Genomic DNA, 19,563 nt, shown 5'->3' with positions numbered 1-19,563 from the left:
CCCAGACATCTATGCGTAAATATGTGGGCACTGATGCTTAATCACACAAGCAAACACTTGCAGATGAGTAATTTCCAGCAAAAGCATTCAAAAATGATTGGCAGTTAATTTTGGTGCATTTTCAAACAATGGTCTCGCAGAAATGCAGAGTGGGTGAATATTGAAATAGCAGATTTGCCACAGCAATATGCCACCTGTCCATTCCACATAATTAGTTTGACCTTTTTTGAACATTTGGTGTTAGTCGTCAGTTTTTCATAAAAATAATCTTGACTGGCTGAAATAACCTCTTTATACTGCTTCATAATCACTTGACACAGATGTCTTCTGCCTTGTCACTTGAAGGGCGTCAGAAAAAATTGATTTACTGAATTAATTAATGGCGTTTAATCCACCTCGTGTACGTTTCCAATTGAAACTGTAGGCTAGTAAGTCCCAGTGTAATCAATTACTGTAATTAATCAATTAATCTGTTTGCAACAAAATTCAAGCTATTGGGCCAAACATTTCAGAATGGTCTAGTCAGAGAAATAAAAGGTTGATGAGTGTCTAAATGTTGGTAAAGTAACAGAAAAAGGTAGGGTTACCTGTTGTGAAGCCCTGTGATGACAGATAGTTTAGAAAAATCTGTGTAAATCTACGCTCTGTATAACTTAGTTGGCTTTTTATTTCCCTTCAGGATCTATGCCTCTCCCCTCACCTCTCACTCTAAACTGTCTGCCCCCGCTGACAGAGTAAACCTGATTCATAAACCTCAGCTTATCCACCCTCCGTCTATCTCTCTCTCCTGTCTCTGCAAACATATCAGTTGTGTCAATGTTGGAGCATAGCTGCCCTTTCTATGTCAGATGTGCAAAGGGCAGCACTACCTCTGCCAGCCAGAGAAATATGTAAATTACATACACACGCGCACACACACACACACAGACACACACACACACACAGACACACACACACACATACACAGTATAAGAAATATGGTCCAATCTTCACTTTTATAGCAAAAACCTCTACCTGAGATTTACTTTGATTCTTACATTTTCGATTCGAAACAGACAAAATAAAATAATAGACAGCTCCTCACACCACAGGCAATATGATTTTTGAAAGAATGGCCATGAGTTAGAGGCAATATAGATGAGCCGAAAACAAACCAGCAGGCTTTTATATCTGAAGGCATTGTTCCATGAAACTAAATGAGCAGGAGCCACCTATAAGACCTCTATATATTGTTGAGATACCTGCACAGAAGCGATCCATGCACTCAGTACACATTTAGTCTCACACTTCACATTCCCCCCGTCTTACTTAGACACAACATTCAATAATGCTCTGTGCTGTGGGGAAATATATAAAGCTCTAATAAAACAGTAGCCAAAGCCTGGAGCTTTTGTATTCTCTAAATATTTTTTGTGTTTACAATGTAAATAGGCTTCATCTGATTGGCTGACAGTTAGCCTATGCCCTGGAAAATGTGTCTGAGCTATATTTCCAAAAATCACTGAAGCATCAGTGTATGCAGACTGAAAAACAGTCTCCTGCTTCAGGCAAAAGCTCACAGAGTCATGCTATTGGGCCTTTGGTTCACAAAATCATTGCCGTTAACACACATTAGACTGAACTTTTACAGCAACAATTTTTAATACAGGTAGGTTGGATCTGTATTATAAAAGCCAAGTGGCCTCTGCATGCATGCTTGCGTGTGTGTGTGTGTGTGTGTGTGTGTGTGTGTGTGTGTGTGTGTGTGTATTAGGGTGGTCCTTATATGGGGTCAAAATTTTTTTTTTTGGAAATGTTCAACTCTCACCCCATACATTTGTTAGGATGCCAATAAAAACAAACTGTGCAAAATTTCAGATTGTTTTGAAAATATCTGGGGGTAGCTCAAGGCCTTTGAATATTTCCAAAATCGTTAAATATTGCATAAATTTCACCGTTCTTACAAACGCACGCCACATTGCAAAATGGAATACAGCATTGCTTTTATTAATGCCCACACATTAACTACATGTGCACAACTACACAATATATCCATAAGAAGGAACAAACAAGCCAAAAAAGTCTAGAACTCAAGTCAGAATTATCGTCTTGTCTTCAGTTGAGTGATCATAACTGTTGTCACATGTATATTACAAGCATGTTACAAAATAGCAAGAAACAAATGAACAAAAATAATATCCTGCATTCATGACTGAATATTGAACTGAAAGATGCATGATGATAATGTTGATTAACAACTACTGTCACTCTGGAGCACTGAGCAGCGTGGCCTTTCTTGCATCGGAGTATTGTCTGTGCTTCACTCAGATTGATATGTTTTTACTGTCAAAGACATACCACTACTAAAACACTAAACAGTGATTCCACACAAATTGTGCACACCAGCACCTTTTGGGGGAAACCCAAAATTAGGAGATGAGGTCAGCAAATCCAAGTAATATGGACATTTTAAGCTTTATCTAGTGATGTGCTGACTGGGTAAAACCACCACATGTGGTAACTAACAGTCAGAATACGTAATGCCTAGATCTACATGATCAAATGAACCAGTTTCAGCCATAAATCATTAAACAGCATGCCAGAAGCCTGGCACACAATGCAGCATATAACATGCAAAAAATACAGAATACGGTTAACTGTTATATTTTAAACTTCCTGAGCAACCTCTAAATATTGGTTAATGTTCCTAAAATTTTGCCAGAATTTTTTAAAAATGTATCCTAACAAATTGGTGGGGTGAGAGCATGAACATTTGAAAGTTGAAAAATAAAGACCACCCTAGTGTGTATGTGTGTCTGCTTTATAACTGAAAAACTGGAGACAGCTAGTCTTTGCCTTTTGGAGTACTTATGTATTTTGGGTCAAGGATCAGACAGGAAAAAACAGCTTATTGATACAACCAGTACTTTTTGAGTTGGTAGTTGTTTTTAAAATTACACTGGGCTTACAGGTGGCCCGCAGACAACTCCATTCCCAGCTGCCAGTGGGGGAGGGGGGGGCTGGATCCAGATCAACAGAACCACCTGGACATGACGGGAGAGCCGGGTCCAGCTGTGATCACACACTAACAAGGTCGGTCTGGTTCTTACTATGGCTGGTTTCTGTCCGCCGGTCCCCGGTCAGACCTGGCCCGTTAACGTCCCCCTCCGGACCACCCCCCTCACCATAACATGGTGACAGACCATTCTGCGCAGACTCAGATCACATGGACCGGAGTTAAGCGGATCCGGACACAGGACAGCAGTGAGTTGCAATAAACTGTCATGTTCAGTCCTGTGCAGGGGCGTAACCAGGAACTTTTTCCAGGAGGGCCCAACAAGGTCCAGTTATGTTGCTGTGGTGACACTCGACCATTAAATAAAACTCATGTGTACCACAGAATTACATATTAGAGTGTGTAGCCATTAAAAAGGTCTTGTCTTAAGACATTTTTATTTATTAAACTGAATGAACATTATGACATACTGGCTACAGCAACTGTATTTTGTGATTTCTATGATTTTTAGCAGATAAATCCACAAACTCATCCAAATGCAAAGACTTTGCCCTTTTGCATTCTATGTTTAAAACACCAAGATAATTTGATATATCCTCTGCCATTGTAGTCCTGAGGTATTTTTCTGTTAGCTTCAAGGATGAAAAGCTGCATTAACAGGCAGCTGTGCTGACAGGTAGAGTTAGAGCAATTTTACAAAGTCTAAAGAATGCCTGAAAGACTTTGTGGTAAGGTTCAATAAATGCAGCAAGGTCTACAAAGCTAGTTGTCTCTGCATCCCCAGTTTAATAAAAAAAATAAAAAAATAATTTAAAAAAATAATTAAAAACAAAAATAAAATAAAAAAATAAAAATAATGATAATAATAATAATAATAATAATAATAATAATAATAATAATAATAATAATAATAATAATAAAATAGTTCTAAGATATTCCAACGTTCCACAAAATGGTAGGGGAAACCAAAGACTACACACCAAACTTAAACAAAACACCTCCTAAAAGCACCTGATTCCTTATAAACTTTACACACATACACACACACACACACACACACACCTGTATCTCTCTCTCTCTCTCTCTCTCTCTCTCTCTCTCTCTATATATATATATATATATATATATATATATATATATATATACATACACATATATATATGTATATATGTATGTATATATATGTATGTATGTATATATATATGTGTGTGTGTATATATATATATAAATAAATAAATAAATATATATATATATATATATATATATATATATATATATATATATATATATATATATATATATATATATATGTATACATACACACACACACACACACACACACACATCAATTGTAAGACATTCACATATTAATTTAGCTTTTTTATATAAGTCAATAAAAAGTCTATGGTCCATACCAATGTCAATACAAAACAAAATGAGGGCCATTATATTTCTTCCTAATCTGTGTTTAACACCAGTAAGTTTTGCTCAGCTCCCCATTTTATCAACTCCACTGCTTCTAGAACAGTGGATCAACACACTAGTTTTTTGAATAACTGTGGACGTTACATCCTCAAACAGACGCAGTGATCAGGTTATAGACAGGAGAATTGTCATTATTCAAAATTACTGAAATTCATTTCCAGCAAAATTGTGTGCCTGTGGTTGGGCTGGCAGGTCTTTATAACTTCTTACTGAATGTAGATAAGCAGTTTGAGAGACAAAGAGGAATATTTTCCGAGGTAAATACCAAGTCACTTGTTTTTGTCGCTGCAGATGCGCAGCCCATTACTGAAAACATTGGACGCTTAATGCTTATGTGTTTTCATTTACCTAAACGCTTCTCTCTCGAGAGAAGCAGAAATGAATGACTCTGGTGAGAATCACCGGTGAAAAAAACAACTCTGTGATATCGCGTGAGGGAACGAGATCTGCCCGTGTTAACAAGGGTTGGAAACCCTGTTCCACCCTCTTCCCTTCGCTGTCCAAGCAAGGTAAGGCGCTATAGCTCTTTCCCGGGTATATAATATAAAATTGTTGTCTATAGTCTCTCTTTATCCGCTGAACAGTATCGGAGAGACTATTATATTGATTAACGATGTAATTAAGTTGTGTGGGAGATTAATTGAGTGGTTTTATATGATTTCTAAGGCTTTTTCTTGAATGGTACGCTCATTATCCAAGTCTGTTAGCAATGGCTGCCCCCAGTCTGCCTCGTTGAGGCCTGCTAGCTCTTAGCTAGCTGCTCATTATTTATCACATTATTATAAACCTAAATTGGATGTTGGTAGAACTGAAATGAAGTAAAGTATTTTTATAAACTCAGATGACGTCTGAACCCACAATGGAAAACGTTCCTGCGCAACTGCGGCTTACAGTCATTACCTAAAGACTGGCTAATGCCGGGTTGTAAGCGTGTAACGGAGGCGCTCTGCACATGTAGAGTCTAGCGGAACACAGTGTATTGAACAGTATGATTAAATTAATGATTTAGTACTTGTATCATTCTAAACGCCTTACCTAACAGCTTTATTGCACACATTGAGCTAATGTGTGTCATTGTATTTATTAACGGTAACCGATAACTCAGATGAGGTGCGCTGTTGTTACTTACACCCAACAACAACCCATAGCCTATAGTAAAACAGTTTTTTGAATTGGTATCACCGGTTTAATATTATTGTATGTGGTTTGTAAGTATTCTGAAATGTCTATGTTGTGGTAGATGCCGGGTGTCACAGTGAAAGACGTAAACCAGCAGGAGTTTGTCCGTGCCCTGGCGGCTTTCCTGAAGAAGTGAGTATGAGGTTTAAAGGCATTTTCAATGGGTATTATGCTCTGGGTTCCTAGATTTGATGATAAACTGTAGTAAACGGAGCAAAACGTTAAAGTGGATGCTGATGTGGTGGTCTGGGGCTGAATCATCTCTCTTGTCCTCAGGTCAGGAAAGCTGAAGGTGCCTGACTGGGTAGACCTTGTTAAGCTTGGTAGGCACAAGGAGCTGGCCCCCAGTGATGAGAACTGGTTCTACATTAGAGCTGGTAAGTAGGTTCTTAGAGTATTATTGTATTGAGATGTCTGTCCAATGACAAGTCCAAATATTGTTGAATACAGTGTTTCCCAAAGAGTCCTGCTTTGTGTGTGGGTGAACAGTACTATCAACACTTATTTCAACCATTGCTTACCACTTATTGAATTAGAATTAACTGGAAAAATTGGGTGTGAGATCATGGTTGTAATCTGTTGAGCAGAATGTCAAATTGTTGGATTATTTCCCCATGTATATCCTCTTAGTTATTCAGTGGTAGAGCATCCCCGTTACCACTGTAATCTACTTAGAGTTTGGCTGGTGTGCTCTATTTTAAATTTGGGATTCAATTCATGGATGTATTTTGTGTAAATGTCAATGTTTTGCTTGTATGTACTTGGATCGGGTTCTCTGTTGAGGCTTTGACTCGTGGTTCATGGGCTCGTGGTTCAGGGTCAGGTTTGGTTGTACATTTTGCATACAGACACACGTGTCACATCACTATTCTCTGCAATGTTTACAGCACACTCCTTTCATTCCCCAAATTAATCTACATCATTGGCAACCTGATTACATAAGACTGTTCTCAACAACATTTTTAGCTCATCTTGAGATTGAACAAAATAGACTGGTTGTGTATTATCAATGGGAAACACTGGAATACAACATTAAGCTCACTACTTTGAAAATTTTAATCTTTAGTCTCTGTCCTCTGTTTTTCTGCTTCATGTCTGTATTTGACTGATGTCATTAATTTTCCTATTGTCATAGTGTGGCTAAAAGGTCTCACAATCTAATGATGCACATGATGAAAATGTGATGGAATATTGTTGAAGTTGACACAGTGCTATTGACAGTACTTCTAAAACACTATTTTTCTTCCTGCAGCATCCACAGTCCGCCACCTCTACCTCCGTGGAGGTGCTGGTGTTGGCTCCATGACAAAGATCTATGGAGGTCGCAAAAGGAATGGCGTGTGCCCTGCCCACTACAGTGTAGGATCCAAAAATGTGGCCCGTAAGGTACTGCAGGCCTTGGAACTGCTCAAGATGATTGAGAAGGATCCCAATGGGTACGTATCTGTTTTCATTCAATGAAATCTGTTTGTAGTTGGAACTTTAAATTGAATTATACAGCATTAACCTAGTTAAACTGCAGTAATCTTTACTTAAGATATTGCCAAGTATTGCATGGAGAATCAGGGTGGATTGATAATCCAAGAACTACAAGCTAATGTCCTGGCTTTGTGCAGGTAGTTTAAGTTGATTGTATGAGGAAGTTGTCATTTGAAGTATTTGAAATTTTGCCTTTTAAGTACTACCACTGTTTTCCTAAACTGTGTCTTGATTTTTGTGATTCTTTATAATATCAGTGGCCGCAGACTAACTGCCCAGGGAACCAGAGATCTGGACAGAATTGCTGGCCAGGTAAGAATCTATTTTCTGCTAATTTTCTTTCACTTTTTTTGGTTAATTAATGTCACTTGGTCAAATTAGATTAACACTTTCAGTGCCATGGGCCGATTAAATCGGCTTTACGAAAACAACCTGTAAAGTGCCACGGGCCGATCAGATCGGCTTTGGAGAACACGCCACATTTGTGTACAAACAAACCATCCACCCCCATTTCTTTCTCACATTTCGATGACGTTCTTTCTGTGTCCCCCTTTTGAGACCAAGCAGACGGGAATTTGAGGTCACGCTACCGAATAATATTTTTATATCTTTTTAATGTTTCTTATTCTCCGGTGTTTCATCAGAGGGAGCCCTCCATGCCGGGGGGCGGCTGTGGACTCCGGGGGCTGTGGCGCCTTCTCTCACTGGGGTCCGCTCCTTTCTGGTGGGTGGGGGTCCCAGTTGGCCCTCTCCCACTAGTTGGGATGCGGGGCTGTGTTGCTGGTGCCTGGTCGCCGGGGTCGGCGGCTGCCTCCTGGTGCGGATGGCTCCCTGAGACAATGCCTCCTAAATTGATGTTTTACTTTTACTTGTACATTTTTGTTCTGGTCTACCCATGCTCAGTCAGTCTTCTTAAGTATGTGTGAGCTTGTGGGTTTGCATGTATATGTGTGTGTGTGTGTGTGCGGGTGGGTGTGGGTGGGGGGCGGTACTGATTTTTAAACTGATATGTAAAGCACTTTGTGCTACAGTTTTTAATGTATGAAAAGTGCTATATAAATAAAGATTATTATTATTATTATTGTTATTATTATAAATTATGCAAATTACGATCAATAATGAATCGGCTGCGTCCGGTGCGTTTTGGATCTAATCAGCAATCGGTCGGATGTTACCGAGCGGTTTCCTGCAGGATTCTTCAAATATTATAAAAACGACGCGAAATACTGAAGAACGGCCAAATTCTGTGGCACTTTTAAGGCTTATTAGCCCCTTAACTGTCTGGCACTTAAAGAGTTAAGTTCAGAGTAAGTAGAAGTCTGAATAATGCATTTACATGACCTTTCCAGTAACCTGACTTTCAGTTGGCATCTTGGTTGCATAGTTGATTGAAGTGTAGCAATATGACTTGACCATTGTAAAGGTGTGCCCATAGACTCACTTAGAAGTGGCTCAGTGTTAGAAGCTGAAGTTTTTAAATGCTGCATTTCCAAATAAGATTGTGGTATGATGTGGACACTTGTCCATAAGTGTTGTCCATAGCTGAAAAATGATTATGTCCCATACTGCATATGCATCATCACTCAGTTTTTACCCCTTGGCCAACTCTGGCCAGAGGGTATTGTAATCGTTTTGTTGTCTCTGTCCATTCAACGATGTGGTCTCATTATCTGAAGAATGCATTGAGATATCTGCTCCAAATTTATACTGCGGATACATCTTGGCATGGAGCAGAAGCGTATTGAAAATAGGTCACTTTGACTTACTTTTTCAAGGTCAAATAGTGACATGTATTTTTAACTACATAATCACTATATTTGCAGAGGGTTAAGTGTGTGTAGTATGCTATACTCTCACATTGAGGTAGCATTGATGACATCCTACTTATTCAACCTTATGTGAAACGCTGGAATGCATGAACTACTTTATACAGAAAGTTGTTAGTTGGGGCCCTTTTCCCCTGAAATTCACAAATAAACCCTGCTACCTAGGCAAATGAAATAGTATCCAATTCACTTGGGGGGGGGATGGAATGGAGCATACTGCTCATCCTGATCTAATTCACTGCTAAAATTAAATAGCAGAATACAGTGTTCCCCAACTGTCAAGTTATTGTCATCACTTCTCAGACTGGTCAGACATTTTCCCCTTTGGTTACTGTATCAAACTGTCATTTTATGTGACGTTTGGATGCACAGAGTGGTGCCTTAAGCTTTTGTGATCACAGAAAAACCGCTTCGCTTTGTTGCGATACCTTATCTGTTGTGAGTACAGGCCTCCATCATCATTTCAGCATGTAAAGCTTTTTAAACTGCTTGTCCTTGGGCAAATTTTCATCTGCCAGCTGAGTGAGTTGTGTCTTTTGTAGTACACTACGGGAATTGTTTGTTTGCAGTTACCAAAAAAAAATATCGCAGTCAGGTCTTGTCAAAAATCAGGAGAGAGGCAGCAGCATTGTGATAATCCAAGGGTAAAAGGGATAAACATGAGGAGGGAATTTCATGCTTGGCAAGTTTGCCGTATGGCACCAGTTTTCTCCTTGTTTACCCATGCTAATGAGCAGTATGCTGATGAGTAGACCCGGGTCGGACCCCGCCTTCCTCTACTAAAATTGGCAGCAAACATGTAGCTGTGACTCCCTTCCCTCACATAGAGTGCCTCAAATGTTGGAGTTTCTGGTGGTGTAATATTGATGTTTTTACCTGGGTTTTGGCTGTGTACTGTCAGATGTTTGCACCAACTGATTATCAATAAGGCTGGACATTCCTTCCATTCTGTTCAGTCATCTCCTAAAAACTGGAGTTTTAAAACATTTAATTCCCCTAAATTGCTCATGCTCATTTCTTGTTGAAATGCAATTTGGTGGGACATTACACAAGTAGAAATTTACATGTAAAATGGGAAGTTAATTAAATCTTATACTTTGAAAGGGCTCATGTGATTGGTATTAAATGAGTTTTTGCACCAATAGTGGCAGCATGATAACACCACTCAACCACAAACACATTTTCGAAACCACCCTGTCCAGAATTTAATGCCTGCTTTTTGTTTTTTTTTTTTTCCTACAGGTTGCAGCTGCAAACAAGAAGTCTGTTTAATAAATCTGTTTTGGAGAAAGTCAAGTGCTGTGTTTTTAATTTTTTTCCTTCTTTCTTTAAGCTATTAGACATTTGAAGTGGGGGAGTTGAGTATTTGGCCTAATCCTTTATTCATCTTGAAGAATAGAAATTCAGCTTTTTGTGAAAAGAAAAGCAAGATGCTGCATTAACCAATCCTTAGCCAATTCTGGCAGTTGGGTTTAAATGTCATTTCGTCCAAAGGGAAGTGATGTTATTTGTCATGTTTCCAAATCCTCTACCTTCAGAAAGCACATAGGGTTTAGTTTTATGATGCAGCTTGAAAAGCCTTCCTATGAGCTCTTTGTCAGTGAGACAACATAATGTAGCTTCTCATCAACAGTCTCATCTCTACACTGCCTCAGCACCTATTTTATTTATTTCAAGCTAATTAATGTATCAAATGCAGTTTGTAGAGATTGATCCATCATACTATAGCCACCAAGGTAAAGTGTAAAGTTATCAGGAGGGGATGATTACATTTCCATAAGCAGGAGTTAAGTATCTGTTGGGGATGATGTCATTATTTAGCCCTTTCATTCAGGGCCACAGTGCCACCTAGAGACTCCTTTAAAATCATAATCTAACTTGTTAAAATGGGTTCAACTTGCTGTTTTACATAATGGCTGATTATCTCACATGAGAATTTGACTGATGCACTACCACAAACTCACCAGCTGTCTGATTATCAGGTCACTTGGGTGACTTTAAGGTAACACTACAACTGAAATAATAGATTTTAGCTCATATTCTGTATTTGTTATAATTTAATTGGTCATTGTAAAACCAGCCTGAAACATACAGGATCTCAGTTTTTTTTTTGTTTCAAACTGACATTTTAGGCCCTTTTCTGCAAGCGCATTGATAGTTTTGTTACTCCGACTTAATCAACAATCAGAAATGGGCTTGACTTAATTTGGCAGTGCTTCTGAAATCCTGCAGGGGGTGCCAAAGCCTACAGAATATCTATCATGGCAGCATGGAGGCTTAAGGGTAATTGCCTTCAAGGTGGCTTAACATACTTGAACCATTTATATTTATTAATCTTCGCCTTTTTCATTGAATGGCGAATAAAGTGGACCATAATGTAAAGGCATGAAAGGTGCAAACAATTCCTATTCAACACTTGAAGCTTGAGTGTTTGAGAAATGTAATGAGTTGATGTAATGGACTGAGAAATATCCAGTCCCTATTTTCACTCTCATTTTCTATTTGGGGCCAGCGGAGCTTTGTGTGCTTGGTTTTTCAATTCTTCAGCTGGCCTTGAGGCAAAAAAAAAAAAAAAAAAAAAAACTACAAGCACAACCAAATGAAAATAGGGGGAAAGTGCTAGTGCAGCGTTCATGTATCTATCCCCTTTGAGATAATACAGATTGCTTTTATATTGTTAACTCAGTTCATGTCCAGATTTGAAGAACAACCAGAAGGCATTGTTTGCTGGCAGAATGGCTTGCTGTTTCCTGTGTGTGTGTGGCTGAGCTGATTCTCGACCCTGTATTTACAAGATATCGTGTCAGATCCCTGGACGTTGCTCCTGTTGTGTTTGCTAGTCTGTCAACCGCTGTATCTGTGTATACACTACACACACACATACACACAGCACAGTGAATGGGATGTGTGTGCTCTCCCATCCAGCTGTGCACACAGTTGTCCCTGCTTTTTTATGTCAATCATCATAAACAGTCATCATCAATTATCCTGTGCGTCTCTCAGGGAATATTAATCTGTAGTCTTTATACATCTCCTCATTCTCTTATTCATTCCATCAATCTGCCTGTCTGTCCCTCTAGCCTCACCCTTCTTTTTTCATTTGCAAACCAGCTGTTCCTAGACACCTGAATCCAGCCTCCTAGCCTTCTCCCTCTTCATGATCCCATTTCTTGTACCCTGTAATTTGGAAGCAAAGAGAAGGATAAACATGTCCTTGACTAGTAGCAAGAAATCTGTGGAATCCACTGACCCAGGTTTGCCATGTCAGTCGGTTTAGCTGCTGTTGTGTGGTGTGTGTGTGTGTGTTCTTGTGTCTTTGTGTCTTTTCTCAGTGGGTGTGCAAGCTTTTCCAGCCCCAGTCAGTCAACTTATTTGTACTAATTTGCCATTGTGGGCAGTATAATTATTGTCAGGCTTCACAATAGTAATTACAGCCAGGGAACAATTGCTATCTTTAACAAATGCACATTAAAAAAAAAAAACTACTGTGTGTTCGGAGGTGCCTACACCTACGTAGTCACTCTCCCATTTCTTTGGCAGCTCAGCTTGATCACACTGAGAGTGGATGCAGACCTGCCTCTCACCTCCTCAGGGCTGGAAACTGCAGATAACTAAGAAATGTCTGTGCTGCACAAGTCTCTCTAAAATAGAACCACTATCAGGAGAGTTGTCATAGACAAACACACATGCACACACACAGACTACCTACGGCTTCATGCCTTGCGGTGTGTTTTTCTCAGAAGACATGCCATACCTCAGAAACTTTCCCAGCTTCCCAGTATCTGGAATATTGAGTCAAGGGATGTTTTTTGGGAAAGCCAACAGAGATCCCATAGAATATACTGCAGGCTCAGTCAAGATAACATCAGCCCTTCCTGTTGCACAACACAAGGTTTTTCTCATGAATTTCATCAGAACCATCATCTTTTGTTTCTGTTCTGTGTAGAAGATCTGTAATTCTCACCGTCAGAATGTCTCTTGGTGATCGCTGTAACTGTCAGTATTGGGGAAACTATTTTTAAAAGCATAACTTTGCAAACTATCAAATACTTGACACTAGAAGGAGCTGAACTACAACAAAGTAATCACACTTCAGAGGTTAGTTTGGCTGATAAATCTACCGCTGCTTTATACAAAGGTAATCAAATAGACAGTGTACATATGTGTATTGCACATATACTATATGTATAAACATATACAGGGTGGGGAAGCAAAATTTACAATGAACATTTAGTTGTTTTTTCTAAGCAGGCACTACATCAATTGTTTTGAAACCAAACATATATTGATGTCATAATCATACCTAACACTATTATCCATACCTTTTCAGAAACTTTTGCCCATATGAGTAATCAGGAAAGCAAACGTCAAAGAGTGTGTGATTTGCTGAATGCACTCGTCACACCAAAGGAGATTTCAAAAATAGTTGGAGTGTCCACAAAGACTGTTTATAATGGAAAGAAGAGAATGACTATGAGCAAAACTATTACGAGAAAGTCTGGAAGTGGAGGAAGCAACAAAAAAACATACCAAAGATTTTATTAAAGCTCTCAAATCCAAAATCCTACAGGATCCAACCAAATCCATGAGAAAAATGGCAATTGAACTTGAGATAGACAACAAGACTGTTAGAAATGCTGTAAAATATGATTTGAAGTTAAAATCTTACACAAGAGCACCAAAACACTTGACAACAACAACAAATCCAACTTTAGCAATTTTTGGAAATCATGTTTATGGCCGCCTTCTAGCCCAGATCTAAACCCTCTGGATTATGCTATTTGGGGCGTTTTAGAACATGCTACCAATAGAACATCACACAGCAATGTCGACTTTCTTAAAGATACTATTAAAGAAGAATGGGAGAATATGTCACCCGAATATTTGAAGAACACTTGGGCAAGTTTCAGGAAGCGTGTGAAGGCAGTTATTGAGAAAGAAGGAGGACACATAGAATAAAAACATTTTCTATTATGTCAATTTTCTTGTGGCAAATAAATTCTCATGACTTTCAATAAACTAATTGGTCATACACTGTCTTTCAATCCCTGCCTCAAAATATTGTAAATTTTGCTTCCCCACCCTGTATGTATGAGTGTATTACAAAATTTTGGTGTATTTCCTGCTTAAGAATAATTATGGATTAGATTTAGATAATGCTTTTCTTTGAATGCACACTCAAAGCACATACAGTGGATCCATTATTCATTCAACTACATATGTAGCCACAGCTGCCCTGGGTGCTGACGGAAGCATGGCTGCCAATTCACCAATGACCAATACCCTCCAACCACCACTGAACATTCATACACCAGCGTGAGTAGCAAGGTTATTAGCGTTAACGAAAACTAATGAAATGACGAAAACTAGAATTGAAAAAACATTTTTGTTAACTGAAATAAATAAAAACTATTATTAAAAGAAAAAAACAATAACTAACTGAAACTGTCTTGTGTGCTTATAAAACAAACTAAAACGTATGAAAATTATGGATTAAATTCCCTTCGTTTTCATCTTTGTCGATGTCAGATTGATACGAAATTGATTTATTTCGCTCTAGCAATTTTAGCTAGCAGCACTATACAACACTTCACAGTCTGTCACTTCTCGTCGCTTGTCGTTTAGTCATCTTCTGGTCTCCACTCTACCTGGAAACATGGAGACTAAAGTTGGGAGAAAGCAGCAGAGTCCTGTACGGGATTTATTTGAATACGACGGTGAAGAAGAGAAAAGATACGACAAAACTAAAATTACTACTAAAACTAAACTAAAACTAAGCATTTAGAAAATGAAAGAAAACAAACAAAAAAAAAAAATAGCAAACCTGCTCTAAAAACGAATTAAAACTAACTGAATTAGAGGAAAAAAAAAAAAAAACTAAACTATAATAAAAAATCCAAAATTATTATAACCTTGGTGAGTAGCAGTACTTGAGGTGAGGGACACAATGGGGTTAGAACCATCAACCCTTCAGTTATTGGACGACCCACCCTACCTCCTGAGCCACAGCCGCCTGCAGAACATGACATGACATGACAGATAGTTCCTCACACTCCATGATGATGTTTCTATGTGAACACCAAGTCTGTCTCTCAGCACATGCACTACATAAAGGTCAAGTGAGGGAATGTTGGCCATCTAAAGGTCAGGATGAAAGAAAAAATGGGGCGAGGCTGGTCCCATGGTGTTCAATTACAATAAAGAAGTAATGATCACACAGAAACCCAAAGGAGAAAACAAGTGCCTTCCCTCTGTGGTCCAGAATTCATCATTTCACTGTTTAAATACAAAGAAATGATTATGAATGTATTTGAGTCAAAAAAGGCACCTTATCTTTTGGCTGCCCCCATAGGCTTATACTGTAGGCACAAGGCATGATGGGTAATGACTTCATCCACCTCTCTTCTCACCCTGATGCACTCATCACTATAGAACAGGGTCAGTCTGGACTCATCAGGTCACATGACCTTTTGCCAATGCAAAACTAATCTTTATGCTCTTTAACAAACTAATGGTTGTTAGTAGGAAGGTACTACATTTTTTTTAATTTAAAGAACATGTTGCAGATGAAACAAAATAATTGCTTCAGTAATTATCCAATAGAAGAATGTGAACTGTTCATTTGGTTAAATCCAGGTTGTGACTTGTTTTTGCTGTGTTGTGTATTTGAACCACAAAATGTAGATTAATGACTAGTTTAAATACATGTTTTTCACTACTTTTTATTGTGCATCTTTTGCTCCTTCCCTAAAGTAAAACTTAGCTAACATTGTAATGTTTAATGTTCCTGCATTAAAATTAACCCATAAAGACCCAAACATCCAAAACTGACCAAAAGCATCTACTGATCTAAACTGTTTAGTACCTGTTGATCCACTAATCCTATCAATCCCTGTAAATAATTGGTGTACAATGCAGTTTGTCATGTTTTCATGGTCATCAGATATGACCCATTTGGATGTTCAGAGGCTCCATAGTGAACATGGAAACACCGTCATCTTCTACAACATTGATTCACCAGTAAAACCCATGGAGTTGGACAAATGATAGTGGATGGAGACACTAGGTTTATGTTCAGTTAATGATAGATTTTACTGAAAAAGTCACTTATTCTTGAGTTTTCTCTGCTTTTAATATAATAACAATCAACTTTAATCTGAGCGTTTATGAACATTCATAATCAGTAAATTAAATACAGGAAATTACCTGATTTACACTGATAAACTACAAAATACAGAGGATATTATTATAAATAAATAGTGATAAATCACTTAAGAAAGGTTAGATATAAAGATAATTTCATTTGGGAACTGACATAAAAGTAGTGTTGGGTCTTTATGGGTTAATTAGGCCTTTGTCATATATTTTATTCCTTAGTGTACATACACTCACAAAGTCACATCCCCTTTATTGTCGTTAAACAGTTAACATTACTTGCTACAATTTCATCAAATGACATACTTAATGTCACTAAACCTAATGTAAATAATGTGTTAGCACATTATTTTAACCCTGTAGAGCTTGAACCATTGAATCATTGACAGAAAATTCCAATTCTTTGAAACTGGAGCCTTTATTGATCCTTCTGAACAACCCCCAATTATTACCTCCGCCAAGGAGGTTATGTTTTTGCCGGCGTTGGTTTGTCCGTCTGTCTGTCTGTGTGCAAGATAACTCAAAAAGTTATGGACGGATTTGGATGAAAATTTCAGGAAATGTTGATACTGGCACAAGGAACAAATGATTAAATTTTGGTGGTGATCGGGGGGGGGGGCTGATCTGCCTTGGTCTGCGCACTCCGAGTGCTTTTCTAGTTTTTTAAAATATCAAGTTCCATGTATATATTTCAGTTTTGTTTCATATTTGATACATCAGGTCTCAATGCTTAAAAATATTATTTTTTTAACAAACAAAAACATAATATGATGCAAACATGTCAAACAAATTGGTAATTCCTTTTCAAAATTGGTAAAGTTCTGCCTCCTTCTTGTAGTGTCACTGGAAAGGCCTGTGGTGAATGAATTCCTCCCCCCTGGTGGATTATCTGTGTATTGCATGTATCTAATTGTATACATCAGTTTTTTCAAGAAAAAAAATGTCACACTGATAATGTAGAGGGCTTCAAAACTCATGTGTTAAATATGATACGTCTGGCCGTTATAGGGTTAATATCTGCAGTGTCAGGACAGATAGATATTCACTGACGCGCTGATCCAAACACAACTCCCATGATCCCGCTCTCCTTTGACATCGCTACTACTTTTCTTTCTTTTATTACATTTTGAGGCACATATTGGAAATGATGAACTGTGTGTCTAAATGTAAAATCCACAATATTAAAATCCTACCATATAAGTCAGTGTTTTTACCGACAGCAGGTGTGGCGCAGGGTGTTTTTACTATAATTGAAAAAAATCTCCAGTGAGAAAATATTTGAGATTCTTTCACTTACTTCTCTTACTTGTCTTTCCCAGTGTCTCTTTTTCTGCACGCGGAAGAAACAATATATTTGACCTCCGTGACTGTAATTTACATCTGTCTCCCGTACGCGTGTTGCTCATCTGTGTGTTGTCATGTATAATCCCTCCGCCGGCGTTTGGCCCCTGAGCAGGTGGTGTAAACAGCCTATGTGCTGCTCAGCCTGCCTGGCACCACAGGGCACTGCAGCGCTGGCCCACAGCAGGTGTGTGTGGATGTGTAGGCGAAACACTAATCATGTGTCACTGATTTTTGGGCCTTTGTGAGTTCTCATGTGTGTGTGTGTTTCTTTAGTATGTGAGTCTGAATCCTTTCCACCTGTCACAGAGGGTGGGGTGTAAGGGGAAGATGATGGGGCTACAGAACAGATGCTGCAGATACAAAGGCAGCCGAACTGACTCAATTGCAGTGTGTCTATGTGTGTGTGTGTGTGTGTGTGTGTGTGTGTGTGTGTGTGTGTGTGTGTGTAGCCCATATTTTGTCGATGCCGTGCTCATGCTCGTGTATATGCACACATTTAGATCAAAGCTTTCAAGTCATTCATACTTTGATGCCGCGGCCCTGTGCTTTCTTCCACACTGAACAAAAGAGTGACAGAGGGAGACAGCTCAACACCAGTGTGACACCGAATGGCTGTGGAGATAGTTGACACAGTGACAGACTGAGATAGGAGGAAGTGTGTGTGTGTTTGTACAGTAGCTCTGAGCTTCATCTTTTCACTATCTCTCTCACTGTCTCCCCCTATCTTCAAACATGTCTGTGGAAAGGGAGGCAGAATCTTCACAGAAACACCATACAGAGGTGCCCCTGCCTAAAACCCAGCTTTTACATCACCCACAGCTCTGACAGGTCATCCTCTTGTGTTGCACTGTAAAAAATGTTTTCAAGGTTCAGACACAGTGCAGAGGAGGCAATTGAGATTCCCTTCGGTGAGCTAACTTTGCAATGATTGCTACACCTACCGTTGTACTGTGTGGCCTTTCTCTGGGTTTCATGTCATGTTGGATTTACTGTAAACATGCTCACTTGGCTGGAAAAACTACTCACTTCAGCCTGTAATACAAGTGACAATTTGAGCAGATTTGATTGTAGGCTCAGATATCTCCAAATTGTGGGTAAAAACTCCACTAAGACATCAGAGTATAAATTGGGCATGAAATAATAAGTTGCAACAAGCGCTATGACTATCAATCAGTAAACAAAAACAAGCAGCAAGCAAGTCTGCTATAAGTTATTCCTGAGTAAAATTATGAAAATTTAATGTCAAAATGACATCCCCTATGTCTTATATGTAAACTGTATCAAAATATTAACCCTTAAAGACCCAGAGCTACTTTTGTGACAGTTCCCAAATGAATTTTTCCTATATATTTAACTTTTTTTTTTCTTTCTTTCTTTTTTTTTTTTTTTTTTTTTTTTTTTACTTTATTTATATAACTTTTCAACATTTAACAAACTTAACACTTATAATTTCAAGTGATGTGTTCATAACACAAAGATTGACACCGGACATGATAAACAAACAGATCTATAAAAAAAAAAAAAAGGTGGGGGGGGAGGGGCGCAATACAAACAAAACAGTACACATATATCAAGACAGTGCATTCTGGTACATTTAAGGAAGTAAATAAGTAAATAAACAAACAGGTCAATCACAATATAAACAACTAAAATGTATTTACAGTTCCAGGCCAGGTAACACATAGTGTAAAACAGGCTCCCATATTTTGTTAAATTTGTTGGCAGAGTTTTTTAGGCTGAACCTAATTTTTTCCAACATTACTTTCTATTAAGCATGGTGTCTCTGATCCATTGATTGTGTGTTGGAGGTGTTGAGTCCTTCCATTTGAAAGGAATAGTATGCCTAGCTAGGAACAATGAAAAGGCCACAACTTTTTGTAGGATATCTAACCTTTCTTATGTAATTTATCACCCTTAACTGTACTATTATACTCTGTATATTTTGTGTTTTTTCAGTGTAAATCATGAAATTTCCAATATTTAATTTACGGATTGTGTAGATGTTCATAAAAGCTAAGATTAAAGTTGATTGTTATAATATTAGAAACAGAGAAAACTGAAGAAAAAGTGACCTTTTCAGTAAAATATATCAGTAAGCAA

The 19,563-nt window shown here is 38.4% G+C and overlaps 1 protein-coding gene across 6 annotated transcripts; it reads left to right on the top strand.

Annotated features, from left to right (window-relative positions):
• Positions 1–4,951: 4,951 nt before the first annotated feature.
• Positions 4,952–10,260, top strand: rps19 (ribosomal protein S19). 6 transcript variants are annotated; one of them, XM_030158834.1, is made up of 6 exons: positions 4,952–4,989; positions 5,721–5,791; positions 5,936–6,036; positions 6,912–7,095; positions 7,396–7,497; positions 8,454–8,880. In XM_030158834.1, exons 2-6 carry the CDS (start codon positions 5,721–5,723, stop codon positions 8,476–8,478), a joined length of 483 nt encoding a protein of 160 aa, XP_030014694.1. In that variant the 5' UTR covers positions 4,952–4,989; the 3' UTR covers positions 8,479–8,880. The 6 variants fall into 6 exon arrangements, with proteins under 6 accessions (XP_030014694.1, XP_030014692.1, XP_030014695.1 ...); XM_030158832.1 differs by having other exon boundaries at positions 7,396–7,509; positions 8,457–8,880; XM_030158835.1 differs by having other exon boundaries at positions 7,396–7,509; positions 8,440–8,880.
• Positions 10,261–19,563: the final 9,303 nt, after the last annotated feature.

This window comes from Sphaeramia orbicularis, chromosome 16 (genome assembly GCF_902148855.1).
Source record: "Sphaeramia orbicularis chromosome 16, fSphaOr1.1, whole genome shotgun sequence".
Taxonomy (NCBI): domain Eukaryota; kingdom Metazoa; phylum Chordata; class Actinopteri; order Kurtiformes; family Apogonidae; genus Sphaeramia; species Sphaeramia orbicularis.
The sequence above is the reverse complement of the archived record's forward strand: the minus strand, read 5'-3'. Positions and strand labels throughout refer to the sequence as shown.